Raw genomic sequence first — 26,740 nt, 5'->3', positions numbered from 1 at the left:
ACACATGCGCGGACATTTGACAGAGGTTTTCAAATCCATCCCCACGGAGAGTGTCTGTAATTACTCCAAGCTAGGAGGTTTTTACATGCAGCCCTTGATTATTTGAATCAGACTCATGATAAAGTGCAACAAGACAGACTGGTGTGGCTGGGGTTCCCTGAGGACAAGATGGACAACACATGTGCTATGTGCCATTTTTATGGGTGTATTTGGCAATGCCAGGAAACCAGGAAGGCAATAGAGAGAGGGAATGTGGGACAGCTAACGCAGAGGGACAAACGCACTTCTGAAAACTCCTTGGAGTCCAGTACGTTTATGCTAGCTGCATTATGAAACTCTGATTAAATGTTTTAAAAAACTAAACTTTTTAAAAGTACTTCTTTTCTGTTGGACTTAAGGCATATTACGTAAAGTAAGTAATATTAAAGTAGTGTATACGAATTATTATGTAAATATTGGGAATAATGTTAAAAGTGAGTCACTACTCAGTAATGTGATAACTTTTCAACTTAGATGCTTTTTAGGAAACTCACTATGGAACCATAACTAAAAATTGAGCATAGCACAGTTTGAAATTTGCAGTACTGTTCAACACCCTAAAACTGAGTACATGAAAAATCTACTGGGGGGAGTTTCCCGAAACGTTCGTAGCGCTAAGTACTTTGTAACCTTGTATGAAACGTACGAGGTTAAGAAGTACTTAGCGCTAAGAACGTTTCGGGAAACTCACCCCTGTTCATTAAAAGAGTAGACAACTGAGACAAATGTGTCCATCTTCCTTGGATTACAATGTTTTACAGATGACAAACAACATATACCTCAGATATTAAAGGTATATAGGACGATATATATAAAGCCAGTCATTCTACCTTCTTGTGGTTTGTATCTGAAACCTAATGAACTCAGAGTGGAAGAGAGTGGAAGAAAAAGAAGAGGCAAAGTGTGTGTGCACTGCAGCTAGTGTAGACAAGTGTCATTTTTAAAAGTATTATAATCAGCCCAAGAATTTTTTCCTCATCTATAATCAGGTACAGTGTATTATTGCTTTAAAAAGAACTAATAAATCAGTGATTTAAATGACCTAAATCAGTAAACCAGACAAACTATTTTTTTTTTTCATTCCAGTGTTCCAACTTGCAGTACTGATGAAGAGGTCATGTGAATATAACAAGAGTTACTGTACATGCAGTTCACCAAACTCTAAAACACAAGTGAATCTTGCTTGCTGAGAGGATACAGAAAGCAAAAAATAAAAAATATGACAATGATACAAAAATGTGGACTATTTTAGGGGACAACATGAAACATTGATGGGGTAGTAAAAGAGAAGACGAAGATATACAGACATAAATGGATATAAATGGATATCTGTCTTGGATACATTACAGATGCCATTGCAGGGGAAGAGCAAATACAATTGCATCCATCCAAGTGCCAACATTTGAATTTTATTAAAGGTTCCCTAATACACATTGCATATTGTCTATGTACTATGTACATGGATGTGTGGAATTGCAACCTCTTGGATCATTTCTAACCTTGAAAGGTCATCCAACAGATACTCTAACATAATAAAACACATCATGGAGTGTGTCATCTTCAAAGAATCCACAGCCAGTGTTAAAAGACACATGTATCTGTGCTGCAATTTCTCTTTGTTTGTATTTTTCTGTTGTGCATACAACACAAGGTACAGGCATGTTACATATATTTCATGCATGTTACATATATTACATGTTTTTTTATATATTGCACATGTATGTTTTCATATTGCAGATGCATTTTTACAAATTGTGCATGCAGTTCCACTGATGGCACTCTTACAAGCAGCTATGCCTTTACTCTTAAATTCTTTTAACTACTAACATATATTGATTTTCCAGATTGAAAAGCCAATAAAACTTCTTTATATTAAATGTTCACCTTCCCTATCTCCTTTTACATGCCTGCTTCTTTCATTTTCACACTCACACACTCACACTCATTTAATTAAACCAATGTTAATTAAATGCATTTGGACCAGTTTAGTGTGCTGAATATGCTGAGAGAAGGTCACTCATAAATGCAAGCCATAAACAGAAATTAAAACAGATTTTCATGACATTAATAAAAGGATTATTCCTCAGTGTTAAAAGAATGCTGTAGAACTGAATAGTATATAAAGCAAAGTCAGAAAAGTGAGACCAAAGGTAATGTATAAAATATTAAATGACATAATTAATGTATTAAAATGTAAGAATTAAACTTAAATTCTATATAATAATAATAAAAATGGCGAAACCTTCAGTAAGATGTGCTGGTACTATATCTGCAATTTAGATAAAGTCCCAACAGCTTTCACAGCCTGTGAGGGCAGCTTTCCAAATCTTGCCTTATACATTAAATAACGGCCAAAACGAAATCCATCACCCCAGTGCTGTGTTCGCATTGCTCATAATCGTATATTCACATGCCATCAAATAACTTTCCGATGTACCGCACGAGTTAAGTAAGCGATTTAAAGCAATTTAAATAGGCCTACTAGTTATGGCCTGTTAGTTATGCGGTTATTAAATATGCCTACTAGTTATTCGGTTATTAGATAGGCCTGCTAGTTATTCTGTTATTAAATAGGCCTGCTAGTTATTCGGTTATTAAATAGGCCCACTAGTTATTCGGTTATTAAATAGGCCTACTAGTTATTCGGCGATTAGTGAAAACAGGTTGGCATAGATGACGTGCATCAGGTTATGATTGGTGTGTTAAGAACAAGAATAATATAATAAGAATACGTTAATACGAAAGACAATGTCAAAAATAAACTATTAGAGTCATCTGATGTGGTAATATTAAGACTAATCTACATTTACGATGTAGTTGTGAATAAAGTGACTTTTCATATTGACAATGCTACTACCTTCCTGGATTGGAGCAAAATATTTCTAGAATCTTCTAGCCAATAATAGACGACGTTGCCTCAATAATTGATACCGTCTGACCTGATGCGTACATATGCGTACCACGTATGATAAGATCTAGGATATACATATTCATATTTCATCTAAAGTGTCAACAGAGTTTGTACAAAGTTTGGGACTACTCTGGTAATGGTCTTTAACGTCATGTAATATGAGAGATATGTCCAGTTGTCATTGATAAAGAGCCATTTTACTAGTTTTGAGCTGGCTCTGTAAAAGCGGTGGATGAATTATAACGATCTGTATTCGTTTTAATTACTGGGCATTATAAACTTACAAAATCACGGAACAAACTGGAAATTACTGGACATGTTTTTCGGAATAAATGAAATGTATGCTCCACTGAATTAGACCATCATTTGCTAAATACAGCGGCACGTTAAAGCACTTAAGAAAGTGGGTATAAAATGTCTTGTCCATTACTAAAAACCTTTCCCAGTTTCAATATTTGTTCTGCAAGCAATAAACAAAGAAAAGAACAAAGTGCGATTTTTAATTATTCTTCGAGAAGCGACCATAGTCTTTATTCGGCCACATAATGGTGGGAATTTACAGTAGTGATTGTGGGAATTTACAGGACGCACGCGATGCTCCTATGGGCTTCTTGTGGTACCAAAAGTTACTCGCCTGGGCGTAATGCACAATGACAACGCGCAAGAAAGTACATTAGCCCCATACCATGTTATTAAACACTGATTGGATCTCTATATTTGATCTTTTTCAAATATAGAGATCTATATATATTTGATCTTTCTCTATATTTGATCTTTTGATCTATATTTGATTTGATCATTTGATAAATGAATAGAAAAATAGCTGTTCCATCTATAAACCTTCCCGTCTATAAACACCTGCAATCTGAATGTTATTATCACGCCATAGAGTATAATTATGATACTTGACAGTACAGTACAAGTTGATCATACAGTACGTCTTTACCAGCTATCAGGATTGGTTTGTGACAGGGCTCGCCTAAACTAGAGTTAATTATTAGGTGAGTACTTGATTTTGTCCGATCACAACATGGGACACAGACTGCAAGGTTTGTATCAAACATTCATTTTGTTAACGTATGTAAAGTTCATTAAAATTAGCTCATCAAAGCGCAAAAATATTAGGAAATTGCATGTCAACTATTGACGAACCTATACGCCCGTTAAATGTTAGGTGTGCAAAATATTATAGAAAATTCTCATTCAACTAACGTAATTACTCGGGAAAATAATAAACATTCAATTTATTATTAATTACATATCTGAGAATTAATTAATTTAACAATTTTATAGTTAGAGTAAAGCCGGCATTGTGAATTAATCGGGTGAATTTAGAACATATTTCTGTTGGCTCGTTGACGAATTTAATAATTTAGTGACCTAATAATCGAACAACAAAGATTCCACGTCGTTTAAACTGTGACGAATGCATATTGCATTTGGTTAAACTATACCAAAGCAACTCCCAGTTGTAATTGAAGCTTGCAATACATTAACCGTAGTCTAGATATACCGTTATTATAATATAACATAACAATATTATTACCTACAGTACAGGTGTTAAGGGTCATAATCTTGATTCCGCATAAATCATATCTTAAGATGTCAGTGTATGCCCACCAGTGACTTATTTCTTAGCACCGCTGTGCATTGTTTATACCAATGCCTAAGCAGGCAGATGTAAGATATTATCCTAAATATAAATCTGGTATAAATATTGGTATAAATATTGCCAGAAAGTTATTTCGCCTTGCCACACCTCTTTGCGTGTCTAAAATAGCTAAGCCACCACAAGAATAAGCAGTTAAGGGTGATAGAACACATCTGGTTAAGTTTCACCAGCATACCAATGGATAGTAGCCAAATGTCAATAAATGAAGAAAATTCAGTTTCAGTGAAGAGACACGGGTGACTTCCATACCAGCAAAAGGAATGAGAGCAAATTGCAGTTTGATGAGTTAGGTGAGGTAATTGAGCAGGCCTCCTGGGTAGGCCTGTTGATATGGTACATTTTGTTGCACTTACAGACTAAACACAAAAAATAGGTCAAAAAATGTTAAGTAAATGTTAGAGGTTTCTCACTGAGACACCAGTAGGATGAGTGGAGACCATTAGCCTACATCTGATTACCCATGTCAACATGGGACTGTGCTTTCATCTACCAGGATATGATTTAACATCTCATTACAAAACCCAACAATTCCCAGAAGGCTATAGCAACATTAATCTCTGAGAAAATAATGTAAAAATGATTTAGTACTTATTTAGTTTAGATAATTATTTAGACCAAAAGTGGAATATCTTCAAAGTGCTGCAACGTTATCGTGCCCAATAAAATGACCTCCACGCCCACTGACAGTAGGCATCTAAGATGGGCTAAGATAATTTCGCTTATCAATCTTCAAAGCAAGAACCGTGAAATAACTGCATTTTAGTGACCGCTAAGGTAATTATATTCAACTTACATTCGACATCGTCATAACCTAATGAATTGTGCTTAAATTAATCAACTTAAAATGATCGGTTACACTGATTTCATGTCATCAGTGTGACACGTTAGGTGCCAAAGCCAAGCTAGTTCCACTTTAATCATAATACGTATAAACCAACACACACACGCACCTGGCCTGACTGATCAAATGAATCCGAATGGACGCAGGTCCATTGTTACAAGTGTCATTGTGTCACCAGAGCGCGACACCAACCGCCCGTCTCCGCGGAGCCTGTAGTTCGCTGAAGTTACCAAAGCGGAAATGCATAACAATACGAACACTGTCTGATACGTGATCGTATATCATTTCGCAAGGAGAGAGAAAAAAGGATTCTGTCAAATGACATTCAGGACAAGGACATTATTATTGGATCGTGCATCAGCCTTTGAGCTGGATGAACAGCTCATTTGTTGGTAATGAAAGTTGACAGAAATATGCTGATCATGGAACTAGCAAACCATCAAAAATGGATCATCGGTTATATTTATTGTCATACAATTGTGGGCTATATTAATATCATAATTGGTTTATCTGAGAAGGTGTCGTAACAACCCAGAAATGCGCACAGAACAAAATAAAATGACATTTCACATAAATTATGAGTAGCCTAGTGCAGGGTAATGCAGGAAGGGCGATTACGTTTTGATAATTGATTTCCACGATTATATATTAACATTCCACTTCTCAATGTTTAAAGAGATAATTAGTCAAAAGACTGCATGAAAGACAAATAATTTATGGATTTGCTAATCAGTGTTCCTGTTTATCAAATATCACAACGCCCTGCTAGAATTGCCCCAAAATAAAATCCATAGAGTATTTTGCATTTATAGAATATATAATAAACAGGCAGTTATTTTACTGTATGCAGATTTATGCACACGTATTTATACACAGAACTCAGTGATGCGGACTAGAATCATCGGCATCTTTTTTGTTGATGCTGGAGAAATTGTCTTAATGTCTCAATATATGTAAAGTGCTCTTGCTTTCAAAAGCGCTCTAGATTAATTCAATCATAACGTTCTGGAACCCGTCGTGACCAGCACGCGCGCTTCCTCTTTCCTTATTTCTCCGACAGTTTCTTGCAGTCTAAATAAATGTATTTGTAGAAATGCACGCAGTCACATTATATAACTGCGCTGTGGCGCAACACTGTGTGTTTGTCCAGACAGTTCGTGTGTCTGCGACTACAATTTACGGACATTAGGATTCTAATGATTGACTTCCAAAAATACTAACATCAAACGCTGCGGAACACTGAGGGACGGTCCGTCTCTCCAGGGGTGTCAGAGTGACAGTAAGCAAAGGGAGGTCTATCTTAATTCTCCATAACAAAAGTACAAAGGCAGGTCGGAGACCAAAGAAAATGTAACACCTCCTTCTCCCCGAGCGCCCAGGCGGCGCCGCGACGGATTGAACGCGTCTCTCATTAGTCGAAGACGGGACGACCCGAGACAGATCACACACAAGGAGGGGTGGGCAGAGGTTACAAAAACAACTCATCGTTCGTCCTATAAACGAACTTGGCTCGGGTCTACAAAGGTCCCCTCGGCGGCGAGGGAAGCAACACGTCTTGGGGATTGCGATGCTGTAACAGTCGACTCGAGGAAAAACGTAGGAGATATCCGGATTAATATCCCAGACGTTTCTTCAAAGGTCAAAGTTCACTAGGGAATTATCCAAGGAAAATGTGTAAGTAAATTACATCACTCTTTAACACTCATCTGTTCGAGAATTATATGCATAGTCGAGAGTGCAGCTTTACGACGGAGGCTAACACAGTTAATGTGGATGCAATCAATCTTTGTTAAAACTTTTCCAGCATATCCTCGAACGACCCGTTACCACTATGCGTGGCATCATTTTTGCTTACCGTTAATATAGTGGACACGGCGCACGTTGGGACTCTGGGATAAGGATTTGTGCTCAGTTCCTGTATACGTTTAACGAAATTTGTTCACATTGTGCCATTTATATCCCCGTTTACCATGCAATACGTTTGTTGGCCTAATAAATCTGAATGAAAACTTAAAGCATGTTACTCTAGTTATCTAGCTCTAGTTATTTCCATTATTTCCAATTTACAACTCGGGAATAAAATATTATTGAATTCGTCTTGTTACTTTTCAGTGGCAGAAGGAACGGAGTCTCCGGTTTCCTCCGTTAGTCACGTCGACAGTGACAATGGGGAGGAGGAATCGTGCCCGCGCATGGCGCTGATAACCGGGATAGACCAAAGTCGGCGGCACAGAACCGCGTTCACGCGCGAGCAGCTGTCGCGCCTCGAGCACGAGTACTGCAAAGAGAGTTACGTGTCTCGAGCCAGACGGTGTGAACTGGCGGCGGCGCTCAACCTACCCGAGACCACAATAAAGGTATACTTTTACACGTGACGCTCAAAATACTCACATTAGCCAAAATATATGCAATTATTTAGCTCAAATAAGTGAACATTAGTTAAATGGACCATTGGATAAGTTTAAATTTGTAAACTAATTAGATAACTTTGACCCGTCTCGATGTAATTATTTACATTTCTAGTAGGCTATTAGCAGTGCTAGTTACAGAGAGGGCACAGCAGTGAGTGTTTCATTACTAGCCTACTGGGTTCAGGCATATTCCAGTCGTCTTGACTGCAACCCCATTTCTTCCGTGTAATTGCAGGTCTGGTTCCAGAACAGACGGATGAAGGACAAGAGGCAGCGCCACAGTCTGAGCTGGCCACACCCGCTGGACCCAAACCTGTACACCTTCATGGTGAACCAGGCAACTGCAGGGCTGCCGTACCCAGTGCTGCCTCCCCTGCCCCTCCAGATGTACTCACACCTGGGCATGGGAGGCCTGTCCTCCCTCCCCACCACGCTGCCCAGCCCCTATAGCGCTGCTGCCCTGAGACCACTGGACACCGCACGCCTTCCGCACTCACATTACCCCAGACTGGGAGGGCTCCCGTCCCCTGCGCTGTACCCACCGGTGCACGCTGTGCAGCACCCTGCAGCCTGCCCCTGCTCCTACTGTCTCCACTGGGGACCAGACCAGCTGTTCAAAGCCAGGAGGGTGCCCAGTCTTGGGTCAACTCTGGGTAGCACCCCAAAACCCTCAACTGCCCTGTTAGAATACAGAGAAGAAGTCCAATTGCCACAGTGAAGGCAAAGCCTCAGATAACATCAGGGATTCATTTTTTTTTTTGCTCTATCAGTGGTCACTGACCCCTCACCCTGTGTTAGTATGGAGTTTAATAGGAACACATCTTTAATACTACTGACACGGTTGATCAAGGTCTTCTGAGGACACTGAATGTAAGGTGTGTTGGATTTGAACTCTGCTAGGCAGCTCTTCACAGGGAAGGTTGGGAACCACGTGTCTTTGATATAACAATATTGCTACACAATCAGAACCAGAAGGGAAATACTGAAGAGAATTGGCTTACCAATGATGTACAGTTGTTATGCTGTAGTTTCCTACCTGTGGAAAACATTTTAAGGAGGTATTTTTATGACTATCATACAATGCTGCTCTCAAATACTGTTAAAATAACCTTTGTATATATTTACTTCTTAAAAAGTTCTATGGCAAGTTATTAAAATATTTATGAAAATATTCTAGTTAAAGTATTTGATTTTTGAACTGAAGAGGTTGCATACTTTCTACAAATACATTAAATAAGTATGGTATAAAAATAACATAGAAACAAGCATTTCTTTCATTTTTCTATTGATATTCTGTACTGTGATATAAAATGTGCACCTGTTAAGCTGTTCTGCATTCTAGCCCATCAACCCAGACAGTGGCTAAACCAACAGACATCAAAATTACAGATAATACTCCTTAATCCTGTCATTATAGCCCACATGAGACATAACCCATATAGCCCTCTGCAGCATGGTCCAACATGCCTTAGAACCAAGCAGACGAAAAAGAAGAGGTGAACAGGGATGTTGAAGACCTCTAATCAACAGGTCCGGTGCATTTAGCTAATAGTGAGCCTAAATAAACCCTCTCGTGCTGATGGCAAAGCTTTATGAGCAGGAAGTCTTCTGTTCTGAGACACACACTCATTGGCCATATTAAAAACTATTGGGATAGATGGGGGAAAATGTTTTATTTTAAAGTGGATTTCATAGCATTGTTGCCCTGTATCTAGGATATATATATATATATATATATCTGGGTCGCATCATGGATTAGGACACCTGCTGTAGGCCAGGTGTGTTGGCTTTCTTGAGCCACACCTGTGGCAGGTGATTTATAGTACAGAGGCACTACTTAATTTATAGTTAAGCTACGCCAAGCTGCTGTTTAGTTCAGCACTATTGTTAGTATTCATATCATGGTCTTTATGAGGCACCCAATTCAGAGGCTTTCATATCTTATATTATTACGGGCTGAGTCGATTTGAGTTATATTACGTTAAAGGGCTCATAAATTAGCTCCTTTTCATATCTTCCTTTCTACTATGTATCGAAAGGAAGTCAAGCCAATGAGATACTGCTGAGGTCATGTCTCCAAATGTAAATCAGTAAAATATACAACTTGGCATTTATAGGATTACTCCAAGTAAGTGTAGGGGTAATCAAGGTGCATGTTACTACAATGTTCATTATCAAGTGTTATCATGCACTGAAAATAAACCTGCTTGTCATCTGCTTTGTATCGGCATTGTTGCAGAAGATTTCAACACTCTAATACCGTTTAATTGTATTCGAATTAGAATTAATCCAAGAATATCAGCCAGGAAACAAGAAGCACTAGAAGGACAAACTGTGACAGACACGCTGCCCGATTTCTTCTCTCCCACGGAGAGCTGCGCTACCTCTGATCACCTGGAGCAATAGATGAAAGATGAAAACAGGCCTCAATGGCACCACCCAGGTCTGAGCCAGACAATAACTCAACAGGTGACGTCTGTAATAAACCAGACAGTAGGTGGGGAGCTGATAGTAAAAGGCATGATCTTCTTCATGCAAGTGGTGTGAATTGAGGCTAATTGGGAGCGACTGTAAAAAAAAGATAGTGAGAAAGCTGAGTGAGCAAACAGTAAAAGCTTTCTTTTGTCTAGTGAGCACCACGGTGTGATATTTACAACATCCTGCTGCTAATGGAGGCTCGGCCATGGGGGAGTCCAGAGCTGGGCATGACGGGGGCATGACGGCCAGTTCTATGTCAACACCACGACCTCGAGGAAGTCCATTCCTAAACTACATCCAATGCAAAGTCACACAACAAATCTTGAATGCATGCACTGCGAAAGGTTTACTCTTTATTGGTGTGGCATGTAGACACGTCATCTGCATCAGACAGATCACAGTTAGAGATTCTGCAGGTCGTCGTTCTGGCTGGCAGATGCCCCTCACTCTCAAAGAGCATTCAGAGCCGAGCGGAAGGGGAAGACGTTTGCATCAGCGCTACAGACAGAGCACAGGTAGTGCAGTGGTGATGGCAGTGTGTGGATCACTGTAACGGTCGTCAGAAGGCTGCAGCAAGCATTTACAAAGCTAAACAAAATTGATCACAAATCATGTTTTGTAACAGATTCTCAGAACAGACCTGTACATGTTTGCAGGGTATTTTATAAGGTTGCATATTCTTCCTGATAAACGCGTCACAGTCATATTGGTGATTATCTGCACTGTACAGCTCTGTTCATTTTTGCATACTGAGAATGCTTGGGAGCATCTCATATGCCTGAGGCCAATGTTTAGAAAATATGTTTTGAAATCAACACATCATGGGAAAAAAACACATCAAGCTAATTTCAAAACTATATCACATCACGTAACAGGACAAAAGCTATTCACATGAATCAATAATATGTTACAAGGCCTGTCAATCATGACGAATCACGAGCCACTCTAATTATTATTAAACTACAGGTATATTATGTCAATCCACGACATAGTTTATTAGTATGAGATGATGCTGATGTCATTTCACTCTGTTGTGCAATGTCTGGATAGAAGTGGCTAGAAAGTCTGCATGTCCCGCTGCTGAAATGGCACAAAGAAAACATCACAAATCCTTCAGTATGAAACCAAATACCATATTGATGCAACAAGATTTTATTTTCATATTTTGAATTTAAACTCCTCCCCATTCCCATAAATCTCTTCAGATTCTGGTTTAAGCTTTGGAAATGGTCAAGAAGCATAATAATCATCACAGAAGATTCTGTCATCAATCTTCAAAGCAAGAACAGTGAAATAACTGCATTTTAGTGACCGCTAAGGTAATAATAGATTGATTCTTTCTGTAATTTCTAAAATGGCATAACTAGATCTAGCAAACTAGCAAAGTTTACATAATAATGTGTGACGTGACGTGGTGTGATGTGGCATGTGAGAAAGAGTGAGAGAGAGAAACAGAGAGAGAGAATGAGAAAGAGACACACACACAGACACACACACACACACACACACACACACACACACACACACACACACACACACACACACACACACACACACACACACAGACACACACACACACACACATAGACACACACACACACACAAACACAGACACACACACACACACACACACACACACACACACACACACACACACACACACACACACACACACACACACACACAGAGGTACTCCCCTTAAGTGTTTGTAAATGTACAGACAAGTTGTTTGAGTCTGGTTGTAACTCACTACAAACAGTCCAGATGAATCAGCATGTACATATGATGGCCAAAACAAGTTATAACAAATATCTTAAGAAAACAGAAAGCATCACTCAACACATAAAAAATACAAATGTATTAACATTATCAGATTGGACATTAACTGATACAGAAGTCCATATATATGTTTTGTTTGCATGTTGTTACACCTCCCTAGCTGCTCACGTGGTGAAGCTGAGTCAGTGAGAGCTCTATGCTGGTTCATCCCTTTCAGACATACTGCTCACATTGCTCACACTCCACATGCACAAAGCACAACACTGACTCACCTGAACTCCTTTCTGGTGATGCACCGAGACCCGCTGGACTTCAGAGGCCCAAGGGGGAAGGCTGGCCTCCTCCGTACTAGGGGAACAGGAGCTGAGATGACCTGTAGCCCCGAAGGAGTCAGACGCTCCTCGCACGTGTCAGGGAGCAGAGGCTGCTGGGAGCTAGGCAGAAGGCCGCACGCTCGTGTATCTGCCAAGGCACGACAGACATGTTTACCACGAAAACCCAGCTGCCCTAAAGAGACACAAACTGGAAAAGACAAATGGTAAGATGGGTGGATTGTGCAGAGATAAAAGAGGAAATACTGCCAATTGGCGCACAGTAGTACATTCAGGGCACCTGCCAGGGGCCCTATGAACTGCAATCTAGTTCCCTGAAAAGGATTCCCTCGTTATTTTGGTAAACCTCTATAAATTCTGCACTAATTGATACAAAGCAGTAAAGCAGGATTTATATCCTGCGTCCCACCGTGCTGGGCACCCGGCTGAGACAGAGCACAGGCGTTCTGCCAGGTCTCCTCCCGATACGTCGCTGGACGCAGCGCTGGTCCCAGTTGGACTGTGGTGTCTGGCGGTGCAGTCACTGCTGTAACGATCCTCCCACCGTTCACACAGCGGCCTCCCAGTGACTCCAGCTGCACAGACACCAGGTTACATTATGGGTTGACACTGGTTCTACTGGAATTGTCTGCCATTAGCTTTCTGGACTTTCAAGGAAATGATCACAGATAAATTCAACGCTAGCAGTTATTGCACAGAATGACAATAACTATAATGCATTCTGTAAATTCTACTGTACTTAAGCCATTTTCTATATTTGCATAATCCAAATTGGAATCACTGCATGAAAAAGTGAAAAAAGAGATCACGAGAAATACAAGATGTAAAAAATGTCACTGGGGTACAGGAGGCTGAAACAAGTCCTGACTACTACTACTGACTACTACTACTGTCTACTACTACTACTGACTACTACTACTGTCTACTACTACTACTGACTACTACTACTGACTACTACTACTGACTACTACTACTACTGACTACTACTACTACTGACTACTACTACTGTCTACTACTACTACTGACTACTACTACTGACTACTACTACTACTGACTACTACTACTGTCTACTACTACTACTGACTACTACTACTACTGACTACTACTACTATTGACGACTACTACTGTCTACTACTACTACTGACTACTACTACTGTCTACTACTACTACTGACTACTACTACTACTGACACTACTTCCATCTCATATTGCACCTTCATCTAAGCAATGCTGTGCCATGCCCTGACCTTCCCCAGCATATGCTTGGCCAGTTGTTCCTCTTCCTCCACCTGGTCCTTTGCTTTTCTTGAGGCCTGGGGCCCCTTAAGGAGCTGACAGACCTGCTCCTCTACAGCCATGTTGTGGAGCAGAGTGGCCCCAAGCTGTGGCCCCTGCTGCCTCTCCTCCTCGTCCTCAAGATCCTTCTCCTCCCTCAGTGTCGCTAGGCGTTTGATTGTTTGCAACGGCCCGCCTGGGGAAACGTGCTGAGACACAGACAGAGTCAAAAACACAGTCCGTTTAATCGGGATTTCAACAGAGGAAAATGTAATGCCATCCAGTATTTGATGTTAAAGAGATGTTTGCCAGGAAAGGAGAAAAAAGAGATACAGAGCCCTTGGCCTAAAGATAGATCAACAGATAGAGTGTCAACAGCGTGAAAATAAAACTAAACTTTCCTGGCAAATGAGCTGAGAGAGCATGTGAACAGCAAACGGAAGGGGGCCGAAGACAGAGGGGGACAGAGGGCCGTGGACAACCGGGTCCTGGCAGACCACAGCAGTGTGAGACCTATATGTGCCAATGAAGGCAAAATGCTGCCCGTCAGTGATAAAGGACCTAAATCAAGATGAATCAAGTGTCACAGATCCCTAGAGACGGTGATGTGAAAGCAAGATATTGTGATTAATGACAACTAAAGTAACACCAATATACTGAAGGAGTAAAATATTAATAGACCCAGTCCTCAGCAGGATACAGGAGGCCATTGGCCACTTGGTGAGTAAAAAAAACCTCACGAGAAAAGTTTGTACAACATAATGTTAGACTGGGGTTAAACGGCCACTGTCGTCTTTTGAAAGAAAAGAAGATTAGAGACAGAGTTGTATAATCCAGGTTCAGAAAGTAAAAGTCCTCACCAGGATTTTGCTCAAGCTTGCTAGATTTCTAATTAGTGCAATCCAGGTAAAATGAGTGGAATCAACACAATCCAGGAAGCCTGAGCAAAATTCTGGTGAGGACTTTTACTTTCTGAACCTGGATTATACAACTCTGATTAGAGAGGCCTGTTTTTACTAAGAGCAGAAGAGTCAAGAGAGGGTTATTTGAGAACTAACTGCCCAAGTGACCAGGGCAGTTTTTTAAAACTAAGGAACCAAGTTGGATGCAAGAAAATGGTTCACGATGTGGGAGCTCGGAGCGGAGCCGACAGGGAGTCTTTAAGATGTGATGGGAGCCTCCTCATAATTATCTCATGAATACAAGTTGCGTTTGTGGATGTAACATAGTGTAAAGCACAGGTGTCAAACTCAAGGCCCGCGGGACAAATGTGGCCCGCCGCGTCATTTTATGTGGCAGGCGAGAGCTTAAAAAGCCAAATTGTAAAAAAAAAAAAAAAAAAAAAAAGTAAAAGTGAGCAAAAACTACATTTCCCACAATTATGTTACCCGCGAAGTGACGGCATTTCGACACTGCAGTGTTTCCATATCGATGCGATTTTCCCAATAAGCGTAATTGGGAAATACAAATAATGATCCCAACATGTCCAGGAAGAGAAACATCCATGCAGATAGTGTTTCAAGAAAGATGGGAAAGCGATGTTTGCGCTTCAAGGAGAAAAACGGGTATGAAGCGGTGGCAGTTGTCAAAGAGTACAATATATGTCGGTATTTTGCGACCAAACACGGAGCTAAGTATGCCAAAATTAGCCATCAAGAAAAACGACGAATTGTCAAATAATTAAAAAGCAAACTGCAATCGCAACAGAATGTGTTCACAACCACAAACGAAACGGCAGTAAAAGCTGCTTTGTTGTGGCTAAAGAAATCGCCGCGCTTCAGTCTTTTTCAGAGGGAGCGTTTTTGATGCACAATCGCTATTTTCAGTTATTTGATATTTCAAGTTTTGAACAAAGTAAATGTGATATATTTGATCAATTTTTCTTTATTCACTTGCATAGTTTGATCGTTGATTTATGAAGTAATATGGGTTTCATAACCTAACAAACTTTACAGGATTTATGTTATAATAACAGCAACAAGCTAACATTTTTTTTACATTTACTCAAATATATCTAATATTTGTAACTTGAATAAGTAATAAATTCAGAGGTATTTAACATTAAGGAGTAGGTACATTTATAAGTTACATATGGCCCTCCATGGGTAACGATTATACTGATGTGGCCCGCGGTGAAAATGAGTTTGACACCCCTGGTGTAAAGGGACACCACAAACTAGTGGTCTAGTGATGGAGGTGGACAAAGTCAGATTGAGGACATAACATCCTTATGAAGAACCACACGGAACATTATAGAGAATCACACAGATGGAGGACGCACTTAAAGGTGTTCTAGAGAATATCAGATCCAAACATTGTAGAAGACAGGAGTTAAACCATCTGTGTAATGGATGTGATAAGATTACTGGGCCTGCTGGTTCCTGGCAGCTGATCTAGTAGCATAAGGTCATTTTAAAATTTATGTGGTCAATGCAGAAAACCAAATTAACTTCTTATAGAGGCACACAAGGCTCCAGCCTGCTGCTGTTATGCATATAAACTCTCAAGGAGCATAATGGGTAGATGGTGGTTTTCAGAGGTAGCAGAATGTGGAAATGGTGATAGACTTTTGCTATACAAGTTAATATAATGTGTTTTTCTCCTTTTCCTTGTTAAGAGAATATGTATAGGTACATTACAATTCAGGAGAGTTCATGTGACTGGGCATGAGTATGTAAAAGACAGAGCTTTGTTATTTATTGGCATATGAATATAAGACTCACAGAGTGGTGTTTTGCACAGTGGTGTTTTTGAAGAGCTTGATGGGCTTTTTCTTTTTCCCCAGCAGATTCTCCCTGCAAACCCAGATTACATCCCTCTCCCTGTCTGTGCTTCTCCTGCAGGTCCTGCAACAGCTGTCTGTACACACACACACACACACACACACACACACACACACACACACACACACACACACGACATACATGAGTACACTATGAATGCACCAAACATTCAACTACATGACTGCGTGAGGATGACAGTACATCCCGAGCTGTTTTTTGGACGCCCGTTCACACGTTTGAACCCCACCTTGTGCACCTCACTCGAGCCCGAGAGGCAGCCGTCTCCTTGAATAACGTCCTACTGTGTTTGAGGTACTTGTCATAGTCTGGGCCGTTCTGGCAGGGAAGAATCCTACGGAAGCCACCCAGGTGCTCATCTTCGTACCTGAGGGCTTGTTCCCTTTTGCATGCCTGTAGTTCCTGCTGCTCTCTGCTCCTGAGGAACCAGATTACACCACACTCAGATACAGCTTGTACGCTAGGGATGAACAATACCAGACAAAAGTAGCATTGTGATACTTTTGCAATATTGTGATTTTTGTATTTGTAAAAAAATAAACAACCACATTACATATCGGCAAATAAATTATCCTAGTAATGGAAAGGGTACATCTAGCATCGGACTGTACAATATGAACATATTATTGTGTGACATAGGTAGATATTGTCTTCAAGATATGAGGTATATTGCAAAAAGTTAGAATATTGGTGAACATTTGATGTGATTAACCTGCAATATGACTAAAATTACCAACATTTGTTTGACAATGTTTGAGGGCTGTAATTGTACTTCTCATATTGCAGCTTTCTGCAGCATCAGTTATGCAAAAGCCAGTCTACGTGAAAGGCCAGTCTATGTGAAAGGCCAGTCTATGTGAAAAGGTTTGCGGTCATGTCATGCAGCCAGTTCATGCTCCACTTTAATCTCACTATGTAAGCGTGATAAGCCTGCACCTGTCCTCCTTGGAGACGGGCTGGTTCTGCAAGCGTTGCTTCTCCTCCACGTGAACCTGCCGCCAGTCACATGCAGCCAGATTGACGAGAACCAGAGTGTCATACAGCAGCTCATCCTTTACCTCCTGGTCCAGCCGTGACTGAGTGGTGAAGCTTGGTGAGTGGTTCACCTAAACACACACTCGCAGTTATGGGAACATTACAAAGGGAATGTGACATCTTAAGCGTATATGAAACGTATAATTATACATTTTGGGGAAAGAGAAATATGAGGCATGTTGTCTACATTCGAGATGTTTTCACTTGCCAACAAACTATTTTTGGAATGTAGCTACAACTAAACATGGCGTTGAAACTGGAGCTGTGCAATCAACAGCATGGGCCGATGTCCAGGGACACCCACCTCCAGAAGCCAGGGCTTGAGGTGACGATCGAGCATGACATCAAAGCCAAGCAGCTCGAAGCAGGCTCCTGCTGGGTTAACCGCGTGGCGTGGGAAGCAGGTGTGGTAGTTGTGGCAGAGTACCGACTGTACTGAGATCAGCGCTTTGATCACCACGTCCTCGATATCCGCCCACAGCTTCGCGGTGTCACAGTTCCTCTCCTCCAGCAGGCACCTCAGTGTGGACAGCTTCCTGTGGAACAGACGCTGGGAGAAGTCACCAACTGCTGATGACTGGAAACCATCAGCTGTTAATAAGAGCCATGGGAGTCTCTGTCAAAAAACACTTGTGTCATGATGAGAATATGTAACTAACGATGACATGGACATGGAAGAGGCAATCACGAAGCTCTCCTTTGGATGAACTTGAGGAACAACCAGTTCAAGATGAATGTTTATTATTCCACTCAATCACAGTTGATATAACCAAACCAATGAATGGCTACCACATTGTCTTCCTTGTTTTATTTTTTACAGGCTATGGATTTGCATTATAGTTGAATCACAGGATTATACAAGGATGACCTCAAAATCTAAAGGCAGTATGATTCCCATTTCATCAGCAGATCCCTCTAGATTAAAATCGTAGGGAAAAGTCACGAACGGACCTCACCTTTTGCTACCTGTAATGTCATCCTGCACAAAGTTCTCACTGTGTTTGTTGATTGCATAGTTAGTCAAGTGCATACAGACATCATCCTGAGATGACAGAGAGAGAGAGAGAGAGAGAGAGATGAATGCTTACTGTTGTGAGTAAGATGCTTTATGAAGACAATAAAATCTACAACTCCGGCCTGGATAAACTGTGGCTATTTAAAAACTGTAAAGCACAGATATGCCGTGACAGTGTGCTACATTGGGAGCGTCTCACAGCTGCCTTTTTGAACTGCTCAAACAAAGAGAGTAAAATGTGAATACTGACATTCTTTCGGGCTGCTTAGTCATAGTCATTCTTTGTCTACTTGGAAAATTGGGCCTTGGCCCTTTCCAGAAGTTACCCAAGATGCACTACCACTGTTTGTCTTCAAACTAAAACACAGCCCTTGGTGTCTTTAATCTACTTCAGTGATACTGAGGACAATAATCAATGCACAATAACCATGCACATTTAAATGTACTTAGTGAAACATTAACTCATCTGTGCGTGTCAATCAATTATTATCTAAAATTTTAGATGAGCCACAGTACTGGTTGTAATGTTTTGGATGTGTACACATTTTTAGCTTTTCATTTCCAGACATATTTTCTGTTTAAATAACATCTAAGCAACAAACCCACCCTACAATTGAACTCTCTTACTGTTTTAGTACCTCATGTAAGCTAAGCCATAAATCAGAAGCACATAGAGTTATAACCTTTTACTGACCTGGCAAGGCGTGATCAAAAGAAGAGTGAAATGTCATAACATACACTAAGGGCGGGAAAAGAAAGCACAGAACCAAATAAAGAGCAAGTGCACCACTTTGAGAAGGAACAACCATCAAATCATATCGTCCTTCTTTAAATCACCAGCATGCTCTTTCAAAACAGCCATCTTTGAAATCTTTCCCCATTTCACTTTGCAAATAACAGAAATGGGGTTTTTTGATCATCCTCATTTTGAAACAGAAAAACTTTAATGAGAAATATAGTTCTAATTAAATATTTGAAACCTCGCTTTCTAGTCCTGTACTTATCGTAAGCCTGCCCGTTGCTCACCAGGTTGGTGCGGGTGGGGTAGCTGTACTGGGTGGTGCAGAAGCGGACCAGGCCTTCCTCATAGAGAAACGCACGCAGCGGGTCGCAGGACGTCACCAGCACGTAGATACGCAGGTCAAACTTCAGGCCGTCAATGAGAAACGGCTGCGGGCAACAGTTGGAAAGCTCGCTAAGACCACACGGAAGAATCTTGGAAGATGAAGAAAGATTTCTAAAGAATCGAAGCTCTTGAGACGGGAAGGCTTGGTGTTTCATTGGCAAAATCTAGGTCATGGGATTTCAGGGTGTTTTGATGTTCTCAAGATGTTACTGGTTATATTTACAGGGAACATTGTATTTACTTGTTTATTTATTTTACTATTTTAATGTGGATTGAATTACCATTATACGAGAATCATATATAATCCGATTTTAAAATGTATATTAAAACACAGTGAACATTTTCTCTTACTTAAGCCCTGTGGAAAAGCAGCCAATCAATGTCAAGTTATTCAACCAGTGGTAAAAATATTTTTCTTCCGCGATCAAGGATTGTGCAATATGTCATTTGTTCATCGTTACTGCAATTTTGGCCTTTGTAACATTTATATTACACAAGACTGCAGTAAGCCCCATAACAAATTGTGTCTTTTTACTTTTTATCGTGCACTACGAGTACTCTGATCACTCAGTATGTGTCCTAGTCCCACTCGCAGTATACTGACCCAGTGTGATGTGTATCCCTGTCCCACTCGCAGTAAACTGACCAAGTGTTCCCTTTGAGTGCTCTCTGAATGCTTTGCTCAATCACATATAATGACATGGACAGATGCTTCTGCAGGTGCTCTAGCAGTTCTGGCATTAAAAATAAAAGCGCTCAGAAAGCAACGTCTCTGCCATCTTACCCTGCAAATGTAGAGCTGGCAGACCATGCGCTGCCCCGAGGTGACGTCTCGGCTGCGCTTGGAGAGGAAGATCCCGCGACCCTGGCACCCTTGCTCGGGCTTGCAGATGTAGGTCTTGTGCTTTCTCCTCCTGCCGTAGGCCTGCAAGTCACTGTAACTGCAGCAGAGGAAATTATAACACAAAATCAATAACTGCAAATTGAAGCTCTCCATAGCAGCAAAATGGCTGAGGAGTATATCTATTATCACAGCAAAACATGAGACCATATTAAAATTATTTTTAATGCTATGGTGAAGGCCTGCCAGGTCACATACTCACTCTGCTGGTAAGCACCAGGTCTTTGGAAAGATGTTGTAATCTTTGGGGAAACATTTCAACATTCGGTTCAGATTACGTGCCAGCATGTCTTTCCTGCAAATCTCACTCATGCCAGGAAAGTGGTTGATCTTCTGTTGAAAAGAAATTATCACTGAAAATACCATCATATCTCATATCTCTTTGGGTGGTGAAGAGTTCCAGTTGTAGAGGAGTGGACTGTGTTGTGCACCTGACTGCTAAATAACAAGAAGTGGTCAAATCTGTGAGACCGGCTCCTTGACACCTGTGTCTGAATACCTCTGGTGTAGTGGGTGATTGCCTTTAATGACTCATCTGGAACTTTATGCCAAAATTAAACTATTACAAACAATTGGTCATACAATTGTTTGGTGCACCATTCCATGAATATACACCTGCCTGTCTCTGTGTGATTCCCGTGTGGCTTCTGGGACTGAAGATAAATGAGTTTTGGACATGAATATAAGAACAACACACCTGGTACCACTTCATGTCCATAACGCGGTCCAGAGTCACGGAGAGGTCTGTCCAGTACAGAGTCCATTCCTCCCCATCTGACGTTTCTCTCAGTCCATACCTGCGTGCTGCACGACGAACTGATCCAGAAAGAAAGCCCCAAAAGGTATGGACAAAAATATCAGCCTGACACATGTTCTAACCAAAGGTCTGCAACTAGATCCTCTTCACACTGGTATTCAGTGTTGAAACTACAAATCCCTCCAGCTGTAATGTTGCAGGGCTACACTGTATTAGGTGCTTCTAAAACATTTTAATAATGATTTACAGACAGCAGGTGGTGAGCCAACACATTTCACTAAATATCCAAATATTTAGTCAAGGCTTTGTGAACAAAATGGCTTCTCAATGATTTTCTTTATATTTCTATGTTCACGTCTCTATATAATTAGGTCTGGTGGTTTCAACCAGAAACAGGGGTTCAATATGGCAGTCTAATTGCAAATGAATGTTGGTGTGTTTTATCTTTTTTATCACTTTGCCTTGCGGTCATCAAGACATGTATTAATCTCCCAGTGCTGTTTAGTTATATGATCATTGTAACCCTTACCCACTTTCCTTATGTGCATGTGTGGACATAAGGCTCGTGTTTTCAATGCAAATGTAACTTGGGTGTTCACTTGGGTGTCTACTTCATGTCTATTGAATAACTACTTCATTTCAATGTTTACCACTTTGTAAAATTATTATTCCGCTCTACATATTGCAGCTTCAGATGGTGACGTCTGAGGGTACTTTGTTATTTTGGGGGGGGTTGTAGTTTGTAGGGGGTTCAGTAAGTTACACACACTACTGGCCCTGAATACAGAGCAGCTAGTGACACATGCCACACTTTTATTGGCCTTTCCCAGACACAAGGTCTGCCCCAGGTCCTAAAGACCACTTATTCACCCTATCCTCATGCTTTCTGCTCTGATGGAACTGTGTAAGAATGTGAAAAAATATAACTTCAGGCTGAATGCTTTTTTCTGTTGCTATGGACAACATCACCTCATCAGGAAATTACAAAGCAGCCTGTTTCGAAGTTATCTTTACTTTAAATGTCTATCATAAATATAACATACTTAAATGTAATAAAATCTATTAGCATGTTGACCGTAAGAAAGCCTTGCAGGTGTGATGATGCAAGCAAATCTAGTATTCCAGCTTGCCACATGTCCTACTGTTACATGATCCCATAATTAAACCCACACACTTTGCTTTTATTATAAATACATACGCTCACATTTATTCCAGACAGCTATGTGCTTAATGAGCTCACAGTAATTTCCTTACTCTTCAAACCAAAATATGAATACACTTAGTTCGAACAGAAAAGCCTAATCGGGCATCTAGAGCTTCTCAAGACCTCTCACAGGTGTTCAGCTGTCCAGGACCCGTTTTTTCCTCATTTTAAAAGTCATTCAGTTAGAAGGGTCACCATTTCAGGAGGTTGCAAAGCATCTTGGGAAAACCCAATTTCACATCTATATTCCAATTCCAATTTCACATCTATAACATCCGACGTATGCTAGCGTTCCGAGGAGTTTTCGTTTGCCGTTTTTTCACCCATGGCCGAATTGTCACCTGCATTCACTCTGCCGAATGTCATTCCTTTATGGTGCGGCTGTACAAAACAGCACACCGTAACACATCAGGTGAACCTGCTTTTGCTCTGCATAAGTCACAGTAGAAATTATTTTTCCAACAGTTGGCAGCACATTTTGCACATATTATACATATAGTTGTATGTTTCAATGGCAGATAAACACATGTTGATTCTGACCTCTGTATTTACAACTGCTGCAATATTCATTCATAAACATCACATGAAGTATCATAGGCATGGTCAGCTTACAGTGTACTCACCACTCTCATATTTGCAGTTGGTGAGATTGATCAACAGTCATCTGAAAGGCAGACAAAACATGGACAGACATACGTCCCCAAAATCTATAAAACACGACATTTTGTCCAGTACAAAACGAAACGAAGGAAAAAATTATAAACCACAACAGAGATGTGCTGATGATGAAATGGACAGACTTAGACTATGAACAGACTCATGCTGCAATTACAATCGTTTCTACTCGTATGAGATTGTAAAGGGATAATAATAATAATCCACCACTTTTAGCAATGCAAGTAGGAAATATTTCAACCACAGAAACTCCAAAAACATGATCTAAACAATTCAGCTGCTTATCAAAGGTTCATGATCAGCTGCCATATGTAACCTAGAGCAGGGTAAATTTCTGCTTCTCCTCTGCTGAGTGTGTCTACTGCTTATTCACACTGTCTCTCACGCCACCTACTGGCCATTGCTGCACACATCTACACACCTGGCAATCACAGCACAAAACAAAATTTGGTTGAGGATCAGAAAACAGTTTCAAACTGTATATTTTTGTAGGTCAGCTGATAAGGGCTTCATTAAACACCCAGACCTGCGTTTTTACTACAGTTTTAACGAAAACCACCAATTCATAATGTCAGAAGAACATTCACGACAATAAATAAAACAAAGACTGAACTGAATGGGTGAATGTGTAAAGACTTCACTTCTTGTTTGGAAGACATGAAAGTAGGCATTTAGGGAAAAGCTGAATGAATGAATTCCCACCACGGGAATAAGCTATACAAACAAATTCCTTTATAATTCACATATGCCACACACACTAATGAACAAACATTAAAAGCCAACGTGAAATTGTTGAATGCATCACATTTTGATCAGACATGTAAAAATCACACACCCTGACAATAATTAAGCAGAGGTCAATCTGACTTTCCGTGTTTGGATAACAGACCGTTAAAAAGGCCCAGCTCTTGTAAACAGCCCCAGAGGACCTCCTTCAGACAGACCTGCAGCTCCTTCAGACAGACCTGCCGCGTTCACGTGTCACTTTTTCCTCCTTCCCCAACTGTTAAGCCTTGTCTCCACACAGTAAAAGAACAGGAGGGAAAAAGAGGGAGAACACACCACACTGCGCAATAAAGAAATCCACAATAAACAGTCTTCACTGGAGCTACAGAAGAGCCTTGGTTTCAACTCTGGTTCCTCCAAGTTCTTCAGTGGTCCCTGAATGTCAAGGGGAACATCAGATATTTTAATAGGAAGGCTGAAATTCGGCGGGTGCAAAGAGACGTTCTTAACCCGTACAGGACAGTTGTTACTGAGTAAAAAGCTCCAACTATTATATCGCTTTAGTCAGATGAACTGCTAATCATCTGGTTCTGCTGAAGATGAATTCCCTGTGTGCTGTGAACACAAGCAGTGTTCCACAGCTCCCGGGTGACCTGCCGTCTCACTCTTAATACATGGAGGCAGACATTCAACAGACATGTTTATCAAAGGTATGGCAGCATATGTAAGTAAGACGCCTTCCAGCACAAAACCCTGTTTGCCACCCTGTGTTCGTCCAGTCTTATCTGGGAGCAGACATCAAAAGCCAGCTAATAAATAAGGCAGGTCTGTGGGACTGCAAGCCCAGATGTAGCTTTTCCACACTCACACGGTTCTGGGGACCTGGTTGTGGGGGCTGGGCTCACGCAGGGGTGGGTTTTATAGACAGGTACTGTAACCGGAGAGGCACGGCACTGCCGGCCACATCATCGCCCACTGTCTTTACAGACACACAGCTGCCCATAAGGCACGTCTGACTCTGCACTTAAGACCCCACCACCCGCCACTCACGACCTCCCTCGAACTCCAGCCCTCCAGACTTGGTGATTCAGGGATGCCAAGATCACACACACACACACACACACACACACACACACACACACACAGAGTAGCCCCAATACTTATTGCATCATAGCTGCAGTAATGTAGTAATGCAGAAGTTGCATAATATTTGTGTAATAGCAATATATGTCAGTCAGAATTTTCTTACCGAATACTACCTACAAATTACAACAGGAACAACAACACTACTGAAAATGAAATGATAGCCATTAAAGGCGCTGCTAGTACCTGCTTGTCTTCTTCTTCCTGGTTTTCCTGGTCTCCGCTGGGGTGGTGGGCCGGGTACTGTGCCGTGCACACTCTTCCGCTCCCTCTGCTGTACGTCCAGGGTCTGGCGCCTTTAATATGGGCCACTGCTCACCTGCATCTTCCTTTGGACGACTCTTTCTGAAGAATTGGGGGGGGGGGGGGGGACACAAATGTTTTTCTTCACAAGATTAATAAAATACTGTACATCTTTTTGCACAAGTCAGCAGAGATTCCAGTTTATTGTGCGTTTTTTTCAGAATTAGGATCATATATATAATTCCCAAGAAATTCTCGAGCGTTGTTATGATCACCTGGGAATGAGAACATGCCCAAGCTCTGAATGCTCCCTGTCCTGCCTGAACGCCTGCACTGTGTTAATGTAATGCTGTTCATAGCAACTAAACATTTAAAAATGTACCAAACTGATGTACACAATCTTCAAATAAGTGGTGGGTGCTATACTGGAAAGTCCACAATGTACATCAATAATTATTCATCAGATAATCAAAAGAGACCATAATTTACATGAGCCTGGCCTAACCCAGGAAACCCACTAAGAGTGTATCTGGTAAAGGGAATGCAGTGGTGTAGGTTGAAAACTCTGGGTTTAGCTTTGCCCACGACAGGATAAGTAGGATATAGCACAAAGAAAATAAGCAGCCTGTGGCTTGTTACAGGCTTTTGAAGTCAACATATGGATACAGTGCCAGGATTTGGCAGTTTATTTGTTCATTTCTTTTTAACATTGTTTCAGCAGAATTATTAATAATTTTGGCTGTATTTAAGAACTTCATTTAAAAAACTGTCAACTTGGCAAATTAATCTGAAATCCGAAAGGTGTCCTGAAGTCATGAAGGCAGTCGATTTATTTTTCTTGGTGATACACTGATGACAATGTAATTAACATTATTAAAGCTCAAGACCAACAGGACCTCACAAGGTCTTATCTGTGACATCAAAGAGTCGTCAGGGGAGCTGCCAGACATCTTTTATGGCGGGACTGGTGCCACTGTGGTTTATCCTTTAACTAAAACACTTTGACAAAAAATAAATAAATAAAATCACTGTGCCAGCTCAGCTGAAGCACAGGCGAAATGCATCTCATCTCATACATCTGAAAACGTTGTTTAAAATCTGTTACCAATAATCAAAAATAATATTAATCAATAATAATCAATAATAGTCAATAATCAAAATTTTATTTTGCCTGAAAGAAAATGGGGCTTAGGCTAATTCAAATTAATTGTGCAGGAAAATGTGAATCCTCTGAACATCGCAAACAGAAATTTTACACTTTTCTTTCTTCAAAACAGCAAGTTGCAATACATGACATAATGAACTTAAGAGCAGTGAATAAAGTATATGACATGTGGCCGACATATTTATACATGGTTTCAGGATTTCTATATAATC

The 26,740-nt window shown here is 40.7% G+C and overlaps 2 protein-coding genes across 6 annotated transcripts; one reads left to right on the top strand and one right to left on the bottom strand.

Annotated features, from left to right (window-relative positions):
• The first annotated feature begins 6,474 nt into the window (after window positions 1–6,474).
• eve1 (even-skipped-like1) lies at window positions 6,475–9,004 on the top strand. Its single transcript, XM_076996892.1, has 3 exons — window positions 6,475–7,137; window positions 7,576–7,820; window positions 8,110–9,004. Exons 1-3 carry the CDS (start codon window positions 7,134–7,136, stop codon window positions 8,590–8,592), a joined length of 732 nt encoding a protein of 243 aa, XP_076853007.1. The 5' UTR covers window positions 6,475–7,133; the 3' UTR covers window positions 8,593–9,004.
• On the bottom strand, window positions 8,876–24,886 carry LOC143508414 (tubulin polyglutamylase ttll6-like). Of its 5 annotated transcripts, none has more exons than XM_076996890.1 (14): window positions 21,313–22,345; window positions 20,818–20,948; window positions 20,499–20,655; window positions 19,615–19,758; window positions 18,530–18,615; window positions 17,878–18,109; window positions 17,475–17,644; window positions 16,768–16,956; window positions 16,461–16,596; window positions 13,710–13,946; window positions 12,873–13,038; window positions 12,404–12,653; window positions 10,703–10,850; window positions 8,876–8,910 (listed from the first exon to the last, which is right to left on the bottom strand). In XM_076996890.1, exons 1-13 carry the CDS (start codon window positions 21,484–21,486, stop codon window positions 10,802–10,804), a joined length of 2,121 nt encoding a protein of 706 aa, XP_076853005.1. In that variant the 5' UTR covers window positions 21,487–22,345; the 3' UTR covers window positions 8,876–8,910; window positions 10,703–10,801. The 5 variants fall into 5 exon arrangements, with proteins under 5 accessions (XP_076853005.1, XP_076853006.1, XP_076853003.1 ...); XM_076996891.1 differs by lacking the exon at window positions 8,876–8,910 and adding an exon at window positions 23,200–24,886 and having other exon boundaries at window positions 10,720–11,432; window positions 21,313–21,431; XM_076996888.1 differs by lacking the exon at window positions 8,876–8,910 and having other exon boundaries at window positions 10,720–11,432; window positions 20,818–20,945.
• Window positions 24,887–26,740: the final 1,854 nt, after the last annotated feature.

The sequence above is a fragment of the Brachyhypopomus gauderio genome, chromosome 2, assembly GCF_052324685.1.
Source record: "Brachyhypopomus gauderio isolate BG-103 chromosome 2, BGAUD_0.2, whole genome shotgun sequence".
NCBI classification, from domain to species: domain Eukaryota; kingdom Metazoa; phylum Chordata; class Actinopteri; order Gymnotiformes; family Hypopomidae; genus Brachyhypopomus; species Brachyhypopomus gauderio.
Note: the sequence above shows the minus strand (reverse complement) of the source record. Positions and strands in the feature narration are given on the sequence as shown.

Bases quoted from the DNA above. Each gene is read 5' to 3' on its own strand.
- LOC143508414 (XM_076996887.1), bottom strand. From the start codon at position 21,486: ATGTGTCAGGCTGATATTTTTGTCCATACCTTTTGGGGCTTTCTTTCT. The intron at 20,656-20,817 runs GTGAGTATGTGA...CCTCTGCTGCAG, and splicing joins ACCTGGTGCTTACCAGCAGA to TTACAGTGACTTGCAGGCCT. The intron at 17,645-17,877 runs GTGGGTGTCCCT...GTGTGTGTTTAG, and splicing joins TCAAGCCCTGGCTTCTGGAG to GTGAACCACTCACCAAGCTT.
- eve1 (XM_076996892.1), top strand. The intron at 7,821-8,109 runs GTATACTTTTAC...GTGTAATTGCAG, and splicing joins TACCCGAGACCACAATAAAG to GTCTGGTTCCAGAACAGACG.